The sequence below is a fragment of the Salvelinus fontinalis genome, chromosome 16, assembly GCF_029448725.1.
Source record: "Salvelinus fontinalis isolate EN_2023a chromosome 16, ASM2944872v1, whole genome shotgun sequence".
NCBI classification, from domain to species: domain Eukaryota; kingdom Metazoa; phylum Chordata; class Actinopteri; order Salmoniformes; family Salmonidae; genus Salvelinus; species Salvelinus fontinalis.
Genome location: NC_074680.1, coordinates 3,234,536 through 3,251,822, shown reverse-complemented (window position 1 = coordinate 3,251,822; position 17,287 = coordinate 3,234,536). Strand labels below are relative to the sequence as shown.

Below are 17,287 nucleotides of genomic sequence, written 5' to 3'. Positions count from 1 at the left end.
TGATTCCAGTCAACATAGTTGGAGTTAGTGTAGAGCAACCATATTTCTGCCTGTCGGTGTTTGTACCAGGTCTGTGTGCTCAGTAGGATCTTAATTTTAGCCAGTTTGCTACAGCAGGAAAATAATCCTGCAGCAATAGGAATTGTAAATTTATGTGGGTCATAAAGAATGGATTTTTTTGTAGGGGTTGATAAATTTGTCATTAGGGCTAATCGAGTCATTTTAAAATGAAAACTACAAATTTTAGAACCCTTTTTCAACCTTGAATACAGTTCGCGTGGGTGCTTTGATCTAGCACCTAAGACCACCAAAGAGACTCCTGGCTAATGCATTATAGCCCCCTCAGAACTCACTAGTCGGGATGATGTAAATTGGTATAAGTAACTGTAATTTAAAAAAAGTAGCTGTGTAATGTTGCATTGTTACATGATTAGAAGTATTCTTCATGACGGCATTTCCATTAGGACTACAATGTGCGTACAGTGAAGATGATAGTCGGTACAGTAAGTACTAGGGCCTGGGACGATACCAGCATCGCAATACTCATTAGTATCGTGGGCAAGAAGAAAAAAAACATGACATTGATTCAACTTGTTTTGGAAAACAGCCCTAATGTCGGAAACAAACATATCATTATGTTGAAATACAGAGTAACATTTATTTATTTTCCAAAGTATAGCACACAATATTTGACATACAGCAGGTTTTTAAAAGACCAAAGAGTTAGATCTGCTTTGTGTTTTCATTTTTGCCATGGAAAAAATTATGTGATGCTGGCATCGTCCCGGCTTCAGTAAGTACAGTTACACCAGTGCTTTGAGGTGTAATTTCTCCTAGTGTACATTATGTTGGTGAATATAACTCCATTAATCTATCCTTAGTCATGATACACTTTGATCTTTGATTGCGATTATCAGTAATATCATTACCAGATTAAATATGAACCGGCCTAACATTGTACTGTATTACAGCACATATATGAATAGCTTTGATTTTCTCTTATTTCTACATCATTAACGTATACCCAATGTAATTCCTACCCTTGCAATTTCATCCAAAGAAACTCAACATTGCGAAATCAAATATATCAACCACAGTCTTTATAACAGCTAAAAACGTCCCAAGAAATGTCCTACCTAAAAATAGCAAACATGACAAACGAAATAGCACTAAAATATTTTTCATTTAATATTAATCTCCTTTCACAAAAGGTTTATGTTAATAGTCTTAAAACTAAGCCAATCTAACCAAAGTACAAGCATGTGAAACCCATTCATGCGGAGCTGATTATTTACCCCAGATTATTGTTTTACCTTGTAAATAGGGTTTTTGTTGGCAAAGTAAATGTAGGAGTCCCCAGCCAGCCCGATCCTCAGTTCTCCCTCTTCGCAAGCTACCGCTGTCATCTGATTGCGAGGCACCTTCAGAGTTTGCAGATGCTATGCAAAAGGGAGTAAAAATTGCTTTGGTCAAATGCCATGTACCCTAATGACAAGACTTATTAAGCCTCTCACAGCATGGCTTTCAGATGTTCCTTGTCGATGTGGAAGGTTGCAGGCAAAACATGACTTGTTTTTAGTTTCAGTCAGCCACGTTTCTGAGCTGAATGAAGGAAGTATAAATAAAAAGGTGTATAATAAATTGTATTCATTAAAAGGTGTGGTAGATTTGGCATTGATGTCGAAAGGATTTTATGTGAACTCCAGTAGCCAGAATCATCGGCCAGTTTATTAGGTACACAAACCCCCACGTGGCCGTAGCTTGCTATATAAAGTAGGCAGACAGGTATTGAGGCATTACCGTTTGATTGAATGTTAGAATGGGCAAAACTAGTGACCTAAGCGACTTTGAGCGAGGTATGATCATTGGTGCCAGGCGCGCCAGTTCCAGTATCTCAGAAACGGCCGGCCTCCTGGGCTATTCACACATGATAGTTTCTAGGGTTTACCCAGAATGGTGCGACAAACAAAAAACATCCAGTCAGCGGCAGTCCTGTAGGCGAAAACAGTTTGTTGGCGAGAGGTTGAAGGAGAATGGCAAGCTAACAGGCGGGCCACAAACAGGCAATTAACGAAGCAGTACAACAGTGGTGTACAGAACGGCATCTCGGAATGCACAACTCGTCGGTCCTTGTCACGGATGGGCTATTGCAGCAGACGACCACAGCTAAAAACCAAAAGAAGCGACTCCCGATCGCGGCACCCGATCACCAACACTGGACAATTGAGGAGTGGAAAAACATTGCCTGGCCTGATGAATCCCAGTTCCTGTTGCGTCATGCTGACGGCAGAGTCAGGATTTGGCGTAAGTAGCATGTGTCCATGGCCCCATCCTGCCTGGTGTCAACGGTAAAGGCTGGTGGCGGTAAGGTAATGGTGTTCTCCTGACACACGATAGGTCCCTTGATACCAATTGAGCAATGTTTCCATGCCCTGAAGAATTCAGGCTGTTCTGGAGGCAAAGGGGGCGTACCTACTAAACTGGCCATTGAGTGTAGATATCCAATGAGGATTCAGCCTGTACAAAGTACACAGTATTGACCTTAGAATCGCCGGGCTCTCTCTCCTCTCCAAATGGGGTGTAGAACTGCATCACGTTGACTTCCTTACCCATGACCCTCAGGTAGCCTCCCACTACAAGCACGCTGCCATACTGGTTCTATTGCATACTGGCCATGTTCATCAGCGTGTCTATGAACACTGGGCCTGGAGAGGGACAGGAGAAAGGGCTGCAAGGAAGGGATATTAGCCGTGGAGCAACGACCTTCATAAAGATTATCGTCATCATTGTCATTATCACTATATTACTCCAAACTTGAAAACATGAAATTATTGCTCATACAATTTAGACCTCTGGCATAATTTGGCAATAAGTGATTACAGCAGACATTTGAAAGTCAAGGATTATGCCATCTCAACAAGCCTTCCAATTCTCCCACCCCATTCCCTCTCTTGCCCATTCACTCACTTTCATCCTTGTCATAGTGCATCACCTAACACCGTCCGTTATTGAAGATGGCCAAGCAAGGGCAGTCTGGCTCCACGTAGCCCTCTGACCTTGCGTACCAGTGGATCCCTGCTACACTGATGGCTCCAATCACGTTACACAGACAGCTGACCGTCATCTTTATCTGCAACATAACTGACTTTCTCTAAGTCTCCTATAGTTAAGAGGTATCCACTCTTTAGAAGTGGGAATGTATTAAACACTCTAAAACAATTGGCTATTGATCATTATTTTGGGGGTGTTGCTATCTAATACATTTTTGAAAGGCTACCAGACTTACAATGAAGTTTCCCCGATTGGCGTAGATATAGATTTCCCCATTGGCCATCCCAAAAAGGAGGATCTTGTTATCTGGCGACCAGGCCACGTGAGCAAGCTGAATTTCCCTGAGCACTTTCCCCCTGATTTGGTTACCTAAAAACACAGAAGACAGCCATTATAAAAATACAATGCGCCATATTAGTCATCAGAATAATAAGAATAAATTGCCTTTGTAGAGCACATTTCATTTACAGACATAAATGATGACGCTCTTTACATTGAGAACAACCATGAATTGAAAAAGCTTTAAAAAAAGGGCTACAAAACATTAGGCAAGGTGATTTTCTAGTTACCATTATACTACATAATGGGTGTGAGAAATCAATAGCAATGACAACTTTTTCTGACTTTGTTAAAACTGAAATCAATGCTAAGGTCATGCTCCATTAAAAGCGCTTATTAGCCCAAGACTAGGCTTAATATCTGTTTGGAAACCGGCCCATACTGTTCAGACAAATATGTTGACGTGAGGAGCATAGCAGAATGCATGAAGGGACACTTATCATCTACAGATCCAACTATGACTGCCCCGTCCTAGAACAATACAAATCTTTGTAAATCAATATTAATAGTCCGGGTGGCCATATGATTAATTGTTCAGCAGTCTTATGTCTTGGGGGTAGAAGCTGTTAAGGAGCCTTTTGGTCCTAGACGGTAACAGAGTCTATGAGTTGTAGCTGGAGTCTCTGGCAATTTTATGGGCTTTCCTCTGACACCGCCTATTATATAGGTCCTGGATGGCAGAAAGCTTGGCCCCAGTGATGTACTAGGCCGCATGCACTACCCTATGTAGCACCTTATGGTCAGTTGCTGAGCAGTTACAATACCAGGCGGTGATGCAACCGGTCAAGTTTCTCTCGATGGTGCAGCTGTAGAACTTCTTGAGGATCTGGGGACCCATGCCAAATCTTTTCAGTCTCCTGAGGGGGAAATGTTTTGTCGTGCCGTCTTCACGACTGTCTTGGTGTGTCTGGACCATGAAAGTTCATTGGTGATGTTGACACCAAGGAACTTGAAACTCTCGACCCGCTCAACTACAGCCCCGTCGATGTTAAATGGGGGCCTGTTCGGCCCGCCTTTTCCTGTAGTCCACGATCACCTCCTTAGTCTTGCTCACATTGAGGGAGAGGTTGTTGTCCTGGCGCCACACTGTCTGTACTCTGACCTCCTCTGTCATCTGCAAACTTAATGATGGTGTTGGAGTCACGTTTGGCCACGCAGTCGTGGGTAAACTGGGAGTACAGGAGGGGACTAAGTACACACCCCTGAGGGACCCCAATGTTGAGGATCAGCGTGGGAGATGTGTTGTTGCCTACCCTTACCACCTGGGGACAGCCCATCAGGAAGTCCAGGATCCAGTTGCAGAGGGAGATGTTTAGTCTCAGGGTCCTTAGCTTAGTGATGAGCTACGTGGGCACTATGGTGTTGAATGCTGAGCTGTAATCAATGAACAGCATTCTCACATAGGTGTTCCCTTTGTCCAGGTGGGAAAGGGCAGTGTGGAGTGCGATTGAGATTGCGTCATCTGTGGATCTGTTGGGGCGGTATGCGAATTGCAGTGGGGCTAGTGTAGGAGGATAGGAGGATGCTGTTGACGTGAGCCATGACCAGCCTTTCAAAGCACTTCATGGCTACCCACGTGAGTTCTACGGAGCGGTAGTCATTTAAGCAGGTTACCTTTGCTTCCTTGGGCACAGGGACTATGATGGTCTGCTTGAAACATGTAGGTATTACAGACTCGGTCAGGGAGAGGTTGAAAATGTCAGTGAAGACGCTTGCCAGTTGGTCAGCGAATGCTCTGAGTACACGTCCTGGTAATCCATCTCGCCCGCGGCTTTGTGAATGTTGACCTGTTTAAAGGTCTTGCTCACATCGGCTACCGAGAGTGTTATCACACAGTCATCCAGAACAGCCGTCGCTCTCGTGCATGCTTCAGTGAGCATAAAAGGCATTTAGCTCGTCTGGTAGGCTCACGTCACAGGGCAGCTCGCATCTGGGTTTCCCTTTATAGTCCATAATAGTTTTCAAGCTCTGCCACATCTGATGAGCATCAGAGCTGACGTATTAGAATTAAATCTTAATCCTGTATTGAAGTTTTGCTTGTTTGATGGTTCGTGTGAGGGCATAGCGGGATTTCTTATCAGCGTCCAGATTAGTGTCCCGCTCTTTGAAAGCGGCAGCTCTAGCCTTTAGGTCGATGCGGATTTTGCCTGTAATCCATGGCTTCTGGTTGGGATATGTACGTACGGTCAATGACGTCGTCGATGCACTTATTTATGAAGGCGATAACTGAGGTGGTATATTCCTCAATGCCAATGGATGAATCCCAGAACATATTCCAGTCTGTGCTAGCAAAACAGTCCTGTAGCGGAGCATCCGCATCATCTGACCACTTCCGTATTGAGCGTGTCACTGGTACTTCCTGCTTTAGTTTTTGCTTGTAAGCCGGAATCAGGAGGATAGAATTATGGTCAGATTTGCCAAATGGAGGGTGGGGGAGAGCTTTGTGTGTGGAGTAAAGGTGGTCTAGAGTTTTTTGTCCCCTCTGGTTGCACATGTGATATGCTAATAAAAATGTTGTAAAACGGATTTAAGTTTGCCTGCATTAAAGTCCCCAGCCACTAGGAGAGCTGCATCGGGATGAACATTTTCTTGTTTGCTTATGGCCTTGTAGAGTTGGATGAGTGCAGTCTTAGTGCTAGCATCGGTCTGTGGTGGTAAATAGACGGCTTCGAATACTATAGATGAGAACTCTCTTTGTAGATAGTCTGGTCTTCAGATTATCATAAGGGGCAGCAGGTAGCCTAGTGGTTAGAGTGTTGGGCCAGTAACTGAAAGGTTGCTAGATCGAGCTGATAAGGTAAAACTCTGTTGTTCTAGCCCTGAACAAGGCAACTAACGCGAGCAATACCTTGAGACTTCTTTAATATTAGACATTGCACAAAGAGACACACATCCCCACCCCATCCCCACCCCTCGTAGCTTCTCTGTTCTGCCGGTAAATTAAAAATACCGCCAGCTCTATATTATCCGTGTCTCCATTCAGCCACGACTGACTGTTTTTGTTATCCACAACCCTACCTTTTTTCAAACGTATCTGTGACTAAGAGACGCATATCTATATTCCCAGTCATGTTAAATCGGTAGAATTAGGGCCTAATGAATTCATTTCAGTTGACTGATTTCCTTGTATGAACTGGAACTCAGTAAAATCTTTGAAATTGTTGCATGTTGCATTTTATATAGCATTGGCACCGGGATCCTGATGCATCTTGTGTTTTACCAACCCCCTAAACATTATTCTTAGTTCACAAGACTATCCAGTATGTAGCCTACCTTTTGTAGAGCATCCACACAATAATGAGGTCATTCTGGTCGCTGGTGGGGAGCTTCTGGTACTGCTCGTTCCACGTCGCAACCTGTACTGCACCTGTTTCTTACCAAGCAACAAACACCAGTGGTCCAAGCTCCCCACTGGCTCCCAGAAACAATTTCCCCCCCATCAGATTGTACCTTACTTACCACTGTGGCTGTACATTGTCTTGTCCATTGACAAAGTACTGCAAGTCCTTTGAGATTGGCATCGTCTGTTGAAAGTTCACAGCCCAAAAGAGAACAAGAGGTCACGCTTTTTTGTGTGTGTGTTTTTACTCCATATATATTTTTTAAATCCTTTATTTAACTAAACAAGACAGTTAAGAACAAATTCTTATTTACAATGATGGCCTACCAAGAGGCAAAATAACTCCTGCGGGGACGGGGGCTGTGTCACGTTCCTGACCTATTTCTGTTAGTTTGTTGTATGTGTTAGTTGGTCAAGACGTGAGTTTGGGTGGGCATTCTATGTTTTCTGTTTCTATGTTGGTTTAAGGGTTGCCTGGTATGGCTCTCAATTAGAGGCAGGTGTTTGGCGTTCCTCTAATTGAGAGTCATATTTAGGTAGGTTGTTTCACAGTGTTCGTTGTGGGTGGTTGTCTCCTGTGTCAGTGTTTGTCGCACCATACGGGACTGTTCGGTTTGTTTGTTCATCATCATTTATGTGTAGGCTATTTTCCCTGTTCGTGCGTTCTTCGTGTTTATGTGAGTTCGTAGTCCAGGTCTGTCTACACCGTTTGTTGTTTTGTTAGTTTTAGTCAAGTTCGTGTTTTCGTGTTTTCTTTAATAAATTATGTGTTCACAACCCGCTGCGCCTTGGTTCCATCACTACTCCTCCTTTTCTGTTGAAGATTAGGAGGACCACCGGTACAGGCTGCAAAAAAAAAAAATGAACAAAACACACACCATGACAAAAGAGAAACCACAACACTACATAAAGAAAGACCTAAGACACAAATATGGTCCAAACATTGTTGGGCACCGACAACAGCACAAAGGGCAAAAAGGTAGAGACAACAATACATCACGCGAAGCAGCCACAAGTGTCAGTAAAAGTGTACATAATTGAGGCTTTGAATGAAGAGATTGAGATGAAACTGTCCAGTTTGAGTGTTTTTTGCAGCTCGTTCCAGTCGCTAGCTGCAGCGATCTGAAAAGAAGAGCAACCCAGGGATGTGTTTGCTTTGGGGACCTTTAACAGAATGTGACTGGCAGAATGGGTGTTGTATGTGGAGGATGAGGAATGCAATAGGTATCTCAGATAGGGGGGATTGAGGCCAAAGAGGGTTTTATAGATATGCATCAACCTGTGGATCTTGCATAGGCTATACAGAGATGGCCAGTTTACAGAGGACTATAGAGTGCAGTGATGTGTCCTGTAAGGAGAATTGGTGGCAAATCTGATGGCCGAATAGTAAAGAACATCTAGCCGCACGAGAGCACCCTTACCTGCCGATCTATATATCACAACTGCGTAATCTAGCACGGGTAGGATGGTCATCTGAATCAAGATTAGTTTGGCAGCTGTGGTGAAAGAGGAGAGATTACGATAGAGGAAACTAAGTCTAGATTTAACCTTAGCCTCAGCTTGGATATGTGCTGAGAGACGGAGAGTGTACCGTCTAGCCATACTCCCAAGTACTTGTATGAGGTGACTACCTCAAGCCCTAAACCCTCAGAGGTGGTAATCACACCGGTGGGGAGAGGGGCATTAATTTTACCAAAGCACATGACACATGACAAAACACGCTGTTTTGGTGGTGTTTAGAACAAGGTTAAGGTCAGAGAAAGCTTGTTAAACACTAAGAGATTAATGACTGTGGTGGGAGTAGTGAATTTGCAGTGACCATCCATATTACCATATAATCACAGTAATCTCCTTTTATGCACTCTGGACATGCTTTGTTGGTACCTAATTTTCTAACCACCATCAGGACCTAATGGCCTGGTACTCAGGGCTCTATTGTCTCTTTAAACTGTAACCCGTTTCAGGAAACTAGGCGTATGTCAGGGATCACTGCTTCACAGGAGAGCCGTTTGAACGTAAACTAAATTTTTTTATGAAAATGCATTTTTTGGCAGAAATGCCATCTCGAACATGTGCCTTAATAACAAACGTGTATGCCATCTGTAAATACGAATACAATTGTTAAATTATGAGCCAGGTTGGTTTAGCCACAGAAGAAAGTCAGCAACCTTCCCACTAGCCATGATTGGCTGAGATAACGAGAGGGCTGGACATGCCGAGAGATGAGTTTGGATTGGTCTGCCATATAGCACGCTTCTGTCTATTTGAGCTGGTCAGTATGTGTAGGCAATCCTGTCTAACGCTGCTTTAAAAAAATATATATGGCGTAGTAAAACTGCATATGTGTTGATCTCCACTTGCTGGAGGACTGAGTTTTGAAATCAGTGGAATTCGATTATGATAGCTAAGGAAACACCTGTCTCTGGATTAGAGAACATCTTCAAACTAAGGGCAACTATGGCATCCGTGACAGGAGACGCGTCCATCTATGATGTATATGGGTAAGATAGTCTAGCTAGTTACATTTTCCGATATTACACGTTTCTAATTTTGACAGAAAGTGGTTTCATTTCAAGTTAAAGCATTTCAAGCTAACGTTAGCTGGCTGGCTCGCAAGCTAACGTTACTTGTATGATCTTATTATTCGTATCTCAGAGCCATTTGCTTGGCTAGTTATAGGCTAATGTTAGCTAGCCAACATTGAACCTGGTTGGTTAGATACCTTCAGATTCATGCAGGGTAGTAACGTCATGAGTTGGGATTATGGTTCAATGTTTAGCTAGCTAGCTATCGGTCTTAACAAAAGCTCCACTGTGCAAGTCACCATTTCGGGTGAGTTTATGGCCATCTATTCCGATTTCAGAGCACTCTCATCTGAGTGTGCCAGAGCACAGAATAACTGATGAGTTTACGAACACTCAACACCCGTTTAATATGGCAGGTGTCGGTATACGTCTGCAAAAAAACCTATTTAAATTGCTGGCAGAACCACAGTTAGTCACCAATGCTCTGGATAACATGAAAACAGCCTAACTAGCTCTGCTAGAGCGAGTAAAATGGTCAGAGTTTGGGTGGGGCTACAGCTTAAGAGTGTGTGAACAATGCTGAATGGGTGTAGACAAAGGAGAGCTCTCCAGTAGGCACCAAAACATTCAAAGGCCATTTTTTGTGAGGTTCGAAAGCAGAATTACTTTCCCATTTTTCCTCAAATGCAGTGTATGATATACCATTTTGTAGCTCTGTCTTTCTTTTATCCAATGTAAAAAACACAATTTCTAATTGTGTTGCATAAGACTGAATCAAGGTGGTAGTTACTGCTCTGACATAAATGCAAATACAATCAAAAATCACATCAAACACTTGTCATCAGAATAGTAGGCCTATGGTACTTTTAAAACTCACCTCACTGTGATGATCCCGTGTGGCTCAGTTGGTAGAGCATGGCGCTTGCAATGCCAGGGTTGTGGGTTCGATTCCCACGGGGGACCAGTACAAAAAAAGTATGAATGTATGTACTTGTAAGTCGCTCTGGATAAGAGCGTCTGCTAAATGACTTAAATGTAAATGTAATGATCAATTTGAAGAGAGAAGTTCAACAGCAAGTTGAAACTGTAATGGTTTTCTTCCTGGGATGAAGGAGAGGACCAAAACGCAGCGCGGCTAGTGTTCTACATAATTTAATAAATAATATGTGAACACTACAAACAACAAAACAATAAATGTGAAAACCGAAAACAGTCCTATCTGGTGCAGAACACCAAGACAGAAGACAACCACCCACAATCCCCAACACAAAACAAGCCACCTATATATGATTCTCAATCAGGGACAAAGATTGACAGCTGCCTCTGATTGAGAACCATATTAGGCTGAACACAGAAACAGACAAACTAGACACACAACACAGAGGGGCAGCTCCGGACAGAGGGGCAGCTCCGGACTGAGGGGCAGCTCATAACTGGAGGGCAGCTCATGACTGGAGGGCAGCTCATGACTGGAGGGCAGCTCATGACTGGAGGGCAGCTTATGACTGGCGGGCGGCTCATGACTGGAGGTCGGCTCCTGACTGGCGGACGGCTCATGACTGGCGGACGGCTCTGGCTGCTCCTGTCTGGCGGAAGGCTCTAGCGGCTCCTGTCTGGCGGACGGCTTTAGCGGCTCTTGCCTGACGGACGACTCTAGCGGCTCCTGCCTGACGGACGGCTCTGAAGGCTCAGGACAGACGGACGGCTCTGAAGGCTCAGGACAGACGGGCGGCTTTGAAGGCTCAGGACAGACGGGCGGCTTTGAAGGCTCAGGACAGACGGGCGGCTTTGAAGGCTCAGGACAGACGGGCGGCTTTGAAGGCTCAGGACAGACGGGCGGCTTTGAAGGCTCAGTACAGACGGGCAGCTCAGGCGCCGATGGGCAGACGGCAGACTCTGGCCGGCTGAGGTGCACTGTAGGCCTGGTGCGTGGTACCGGAACATGAGGTACCAGGCTAAGGACACGCACCTTAAGGCTAGTGCGGGGAGCAGGAACAGGGCACACTGAATTCTCAAAGAGCACTATAGGCCTGGTGCGTGGTACCGGCACTGGTGGTACCGGGCTGAGGGCACGCACCTCAGGGCGAGTGCGGGGAGAAGGAACAGTGCATACAGGGCTCTGGAGATGCACAGGAGGCTTGGTGCGTGGTGCCGGAACTGGAGGAACTGGGCTGGAGACACACACCACAGGGAGAGTGCGTGGAGGAGGAACAGGGCTCTGGAGACGCACTGGATGCCTGGTGCGTGGTGTAGGCACTGGTGGTACTGGGCTGGGGCGGGAAGGTGGCGCCGGATATACCGGACCGTGTAGGCGTACTGGCTCCCTTGGCTCCCTTGGCACCGAGCCTGCCCAACCTTACCTGGTTGAATACTCCCCGTAGCCCGCCCAGTGCGGGGAGGTGGAATAACCCACACTGGGCTGTGTTGGCGAACCGGGGACACCATGCGTAAGGCTGGTGCCATGTACACCGGCCCGAGGAGACGTACTGGAGGCCAGATACGTTGAGCCGGCTTCATGGCACCTGGCTCAATGCTCACTCTAGCCCGGCCGATACGTGGAGCTGGAATGTACCGCACCGGGCATTACACACGTACAGGAGACACCGTGCGCTCTTCCGCATAACACGGTGTCTGCCCGTACTCCCGCTCTCCACGGTAAGCATGGGAAGTGGGCGCAGGTCTCCTACCTGACTTCGCCACACTACCCTTTAGCCCCCACCCAAGAAATTTTTGGTGTTTCTTCTCGGGCTTCCTTGCTAGCCGCGTACCTTCATAACTCCGGTTCCCTTTCGCAGCTGCCTCCACTCTCCTAGCTGCCTCCACCTGTTCCCATGGAAGGCGATCCCTTCCAGCCAGGATCTCCTCCCTTGTGTAACAACCTTTTCCGTTCAACACATCCTCCCAAGTCCATTCCTCCTGGTCCTGCTGCTGCTGCTGCTGCCGCTGCTGCCCGTAGCTACGCTGCTTGGTCCGAGTTTGGTGGGTGGTTCTGTAACGGCAGTCTAAGTCGTCCTCCTCCTCAGACGAGGAGAGGCGAGAAGGATCGGAGGACCAATGTGCAGCGTGGTAAGTTTCAATAATTTAATGACATGAAAACTAGACAAGAATAAAAAAAACAACAAACGTACTAACCGTCACAGTCCCGTGTGGCACAAACACTGACACAGGAGACAACCACCCACAATCCCCAACACAAAACAAGCCACCTATATATGATTCTCAATCAGGGACAACGATTGACAGCTGCCTCTGATTGAGAACCATATTTGGCTGAACACAGAAACAGACAAACTAGACACACAACATAGAATGCCCACCCAGCTCACATCCTGACCAACACTAAAACAAGCAACACACATAAGAACTATGGTCAGGACGTGACAGAAACAGTTTTAAAAAATGGGTGTCGTGGATGTTATTTCAAAGCCAAACACAATGAACTGGACAGCACTTTCTAAGCTGATATTTAATTCAAAACATAAATTGCATATTAGAGCCCAGCCCGAAAAAAAAAACGGAATTCAAATTTGGATTGTGCTGTTATAAAATGCATAGCCTACCGCATATTACACATGGAAACATAAAACTGATTTAAGATATTTTGAGTACATAATTGGTCTAGCTAGCCTATACTCTGGTTACCTTGTGCTACACATGCATGAGAGAGAACGTAGAGCCCTGGGAGATGCTGTGTAATGATTGTGCAGGGCGGCTTACAGTTAGCATACAATTAGCGAATTTGCATTTGATTATGAATAGCCTATTAATAGGGTATTTTTTATATTTTCATAAATATATGGGTGTCATTACCTTTAGCTATACAGAATATCTCACCACCATGTATTTCTTTCTCCTCCTCTTTCTCCTTTATTTCTTTTCTCAGGAGCAGAGAGGCTGTCAACAGTTTAGAGAAATATGTTTCATTGCGAAAACATGTTACTATCGATGTTTCCGAAATTAAGCAATGGGTAGCTGCAGGAACAAGGTTTGAGAGCCCATGGCATAGAGTTTGGGCAGAATATCACCTGTTGGGCAGAGACAGCATGTTCCTCAAACAGTAGTTTATGCGTAGAGTAAAATAAGTGTTTTTACATTTGTTTCTCAGCTTCTCACTTTAACCTCTAATTCCTCCCAAACCTGGATCCGGGAGCACCCCCATCAGTAAAAAAGCTGACTAGCATAGCCTAGCATAGCGTCACAAGTAAATACTAGCATCTAAATATCATTAAATCACAAGTCCAAGACACCAGATGAAAGATACACATCTTGTGAATCCAGCCATCATTTCTGATTTTTAAAATGTTTTACAGGGAAGACACAATATGTAAATCTATTAGCTAACCACGTTAGCAAAAGACACCACTTTTCTTACTCCACCATTTTTTTACTGCATCAGTAGCTATCACAAATTCGACCAAATAAAGATATAAATAGCCACTAACCAAGAAACAACTTCATCAGATGACAGTCTGATAACATATTTATTATATAGCATATGTTTTGTTAGAAAAATGTGCATATTTCAGGTATAAATCATAGTTTACCATTGCAGCCACCATCACAACTCTCACCAAAGCGACTAGAATAACTACAGAGACCATCGTGTATTACCTAATTACTCATCATAAAACATTTCTTAAAAATACACAGCGTACAGCAAATGAAAGACACAGATCTTGTGAATCCAGCCAATATTTCAGATTTTCTAAGTGTTTTACAGCGAAAACACAATATAGCGTTATATTAGCTTACCACAATAGCAAACATCACAACAGCATTGATTCAAGCCAAAAATAGCAATAACGTATAAACCACCAAAATATATTAATTTTTTCACTAACCTTCTCAGAATTCTTCAGATGACAGTCCTATAACATCATATTACACAATGCATATAGAGTTTGTTCGAAAATGTGCATATTTAGCGGCACAAATCGTGGTTATACAATGTGATTAGTGGCCAAAACTTCAATCCTTCTGTCCGGCGCCATCTTGGAAAGGCACCTATTCTAATCGAAAACTATTCATAAACTTGACTAGAAAATACAAGTTGGACAGCAAATGAAAGACAAATTAGTTCTTAATGCAATCGCTGTGTTACATTTTTAAAATTAACGTTACTTCAGCATACAGTGTGCGCTAAAGCGAGACCGCACCGAAATTCATGGCGGAATTACTATTTGACATTTGTCAACATAAATACAAATTAACAACATAAAGATTGCTTACTATTTGCCGAGCTTCCATCAGAATCTTGGGCAAGGTGTCCTTTCTCCAGAACAATCGTCTTTTGGTTGAAAGATGTCCTCTTCTCATGTGGAAATAGCAGCTAACGATAGCCACCCACTGGAGAGGTGTCCAACTCGTGAAAGCGCATCACAAAGAAATCCAGGAAAATCGCAATAAACTGATATAAACTGCTATAAGTCGGTTTAAATTAACTACCTTATGATGTCTTTAACAACTATAACGAATAAAAACATGACCGGAGATATAGAACTGCTAAAACGAAAGCTTTGCAGGAGGCCATTGAGATGTCCCTGCTGCGCCAGGCGCCCCGTTGAAAAGAACGGTAATTCCGTTCCACGGTCTTATATAGGGCCCCAGATTGCGCAATCCACTCCATTCAAATTCTCCCCGCTTACTGACATCTAGAGGAAGGCGTATGCAGTGCATGTAGCCCGATGGCTTACATGGGGACTTATAAACTGACCTCAGAACAGGGACCTCGATTTCTGAAATCTCACTCCCTGACAGGAAATGTGCTGCAGAATGAGTTCTGTTTCCCTCAGAGAAATAATTCAAACGGTTTTAGAAACTAGAGAGTGTTTTCTATCCAATAGTAATAATAATATGCATATTGTACGAGCAAGAATTGAGTACGAGGCAGTTTAATTTGGGAACAAATTTTTACAAAGTCGAAATGGTGCCCCCCTAGTGTCAAGAGGTTTTAAGCAGACGCTCAGCTATAAACCGGCAGTAGCCTACAAAACGGACTGATGGGAAAGAGCGCGCGTGGCCTCCACTCGCTATTCGAGTGCATACATTTTTTTTCACCCTGCTCCTGCCCATTTAATAATGTGCCATTCTAAATCGAAAATAATGTTTGGGGTGGCAGGTAGCCTAGTGGTTAGAGCGTTGGGCCGGTAACCGAAAGGTTGCTAGATTGAATCCCCGAGCTGACAAGCTAACGATCTGTGTTCTGCCCCTGAACAAGGCAGTTAACCCACTGTTCCTAGGCTGTCATTGTAAATAAGAATGCGTTCTTAACTGACTTGCCTAGTTAAATGAGTAAAGACAATATTAAATTGATGCGTCCGCTTGAAAATCTATGGCTAGACTTAAAAAATTGCTGTCTAATCATGATCCCCAACATCTTGACAGAGCTTGAATACATTTTTTAAAAAGAATAATGGGTAAATATTGCACAATCCAGGTTTACAAAGCTCATACCCAAGAATTCTCACAGCTGTAATCGATGACAAAGGTGTTCCTAACATGTAGTGATTGACTCAGGGAGATGCAACAACTATTATTATATTTAAAAAAAATATTTAGAAAATGTTAAAACTTTTCTTCCACTTTGACATTACAGAGTATTTTGTGTGGTTGACAGAAAATGACAATTAAAGCAATTCTAACCCCACTTTGCTAGACAATAAAATGTGAAGAAATCCAAGGATACTTTTGCAAGGCACTCAGTGGCCAGTTTTTTAGGTACCCCACCACGTTCAAGAAAATGGTTCAATCCTACAGACAGTGGCCATGGCTTGCTATATAAAGCAGGCAAACAGGCATCTAGGCATTCAGTTATTGTTCGATTGAACATCAGAATGGGCAAAACAAGTGACTTATGCAACTTTGAGCGTGGTATGATTGTCGGTGCCAGGTGCACCGTTTCCAGTACCTCAGAAACGTCTGGCCTCCTGGGCTTTTCACGCATGGCAGTGTCTTGGATTTACCAATGCTGACGGCAGAGTCAGGATTTGGCTTAGCAGCATGAGTCCATGGCCTCATCCTGCCTGGTGTCAACGGTACAGCATGAACAGCACCAGAACTTGGCTTTCGGGGCTTTACCCCGTAATGATTTTGGGTGAACCCCGAATCTTTTGTGCTGCTGCAATGGTGTAAACAAAACAGTAGTCAACTGAATGCGCTACTTAGTTCATAGAGCTGTGGTTAAGTAAAACTCCCAAAGTCATCCAACCATTATAATCAGGGGAGTAATGCTGCCAGTGCGCGGACGAACGATGCTCCGCCACTTCTGAGAATGGTGCTGTCTCGTAAGATCACTTAATGATTCATTTGTATTTTACATAACAAACCAAATATAGTAGCATGGTAATGTCAGGCTACTGTTACAGCAAAAACACCATGTCATTTCTTATGACAATCTAGGATGATTGTGCTGAAATGTTGCATTTTGTTTCTCATGTGGTGGCTCCACATCACCAACAAACTAACATGGTCCAGGCACACCAAGACAGTTGTGAAGAAGGCACGACATAACCTATTCCCCCTCAGGAGACTGAAAAGATTTGGCATGGGTCCTCAGATCCTCAAAAGGTTCTACAGCTGCACCATCGAGAGCATGGCACTACAGAGGGTAATGCGCATGGCCCAGTACATCACTGGGGCCAAGCTTCCTGCCATCCAGGACCTCTGTACCAGGTGGTGTCAGAGGAAGGCCTTAAAAATGGTCAAAGTTTCCAGCCACCCTAGTCATAGACTGTTCTCTCTGCTACCGCAAGGCAAGGGGTACCGGAGCGCCAAGTCTAGGTCCAAGAGGCTTCTAAACAGCTTCTAGCCCCCAAGCCATAAGACTCCTGAACATCTATTGATCCCCCTCCCCTCCTTTACGCTGCTGCTACTCTCTGTTATTATCTATACATAGTCACTTTACCTACATGTACAAATAATAACTTTACCTACATGTACAAATTACTTCAATTACCTTGACTAACCGGTGCCTCCACACATTGACTCTGTACCGGTACCCTATGTATGTAGCCTCGCTGTTCTTATTTTCCGA

At 44.2% G+C, this 17,287-nt stretch overlaps 1 protein-coding gene across 1 annotated transcript in view; it reads right to left on the bottom strand.

Annotated features, from left to right (window-relative positions):
- Window positions 1-2,658: 2,658 nt before the first annotated feature.
- The window catches only part of LOC129813448 (cartilage matrix protein-like), a 37,200-nt gene continuing 22,571 nt past the window's right edge, over window positions 2,659-17,287 (bottom strand). Inside the window, 3 exon segments of the mRNA XM_055865780.1 lie at window positions 2,659-2,705; window positions 2,998-3,130; window positions 3,287-3,420. Of these exon segments, the coding sequence (XP_055721755.1) occupies window positions 2,659-2,705; window positions 2,998-3,130; window positions 3,287-3,420 (314 nt within the window).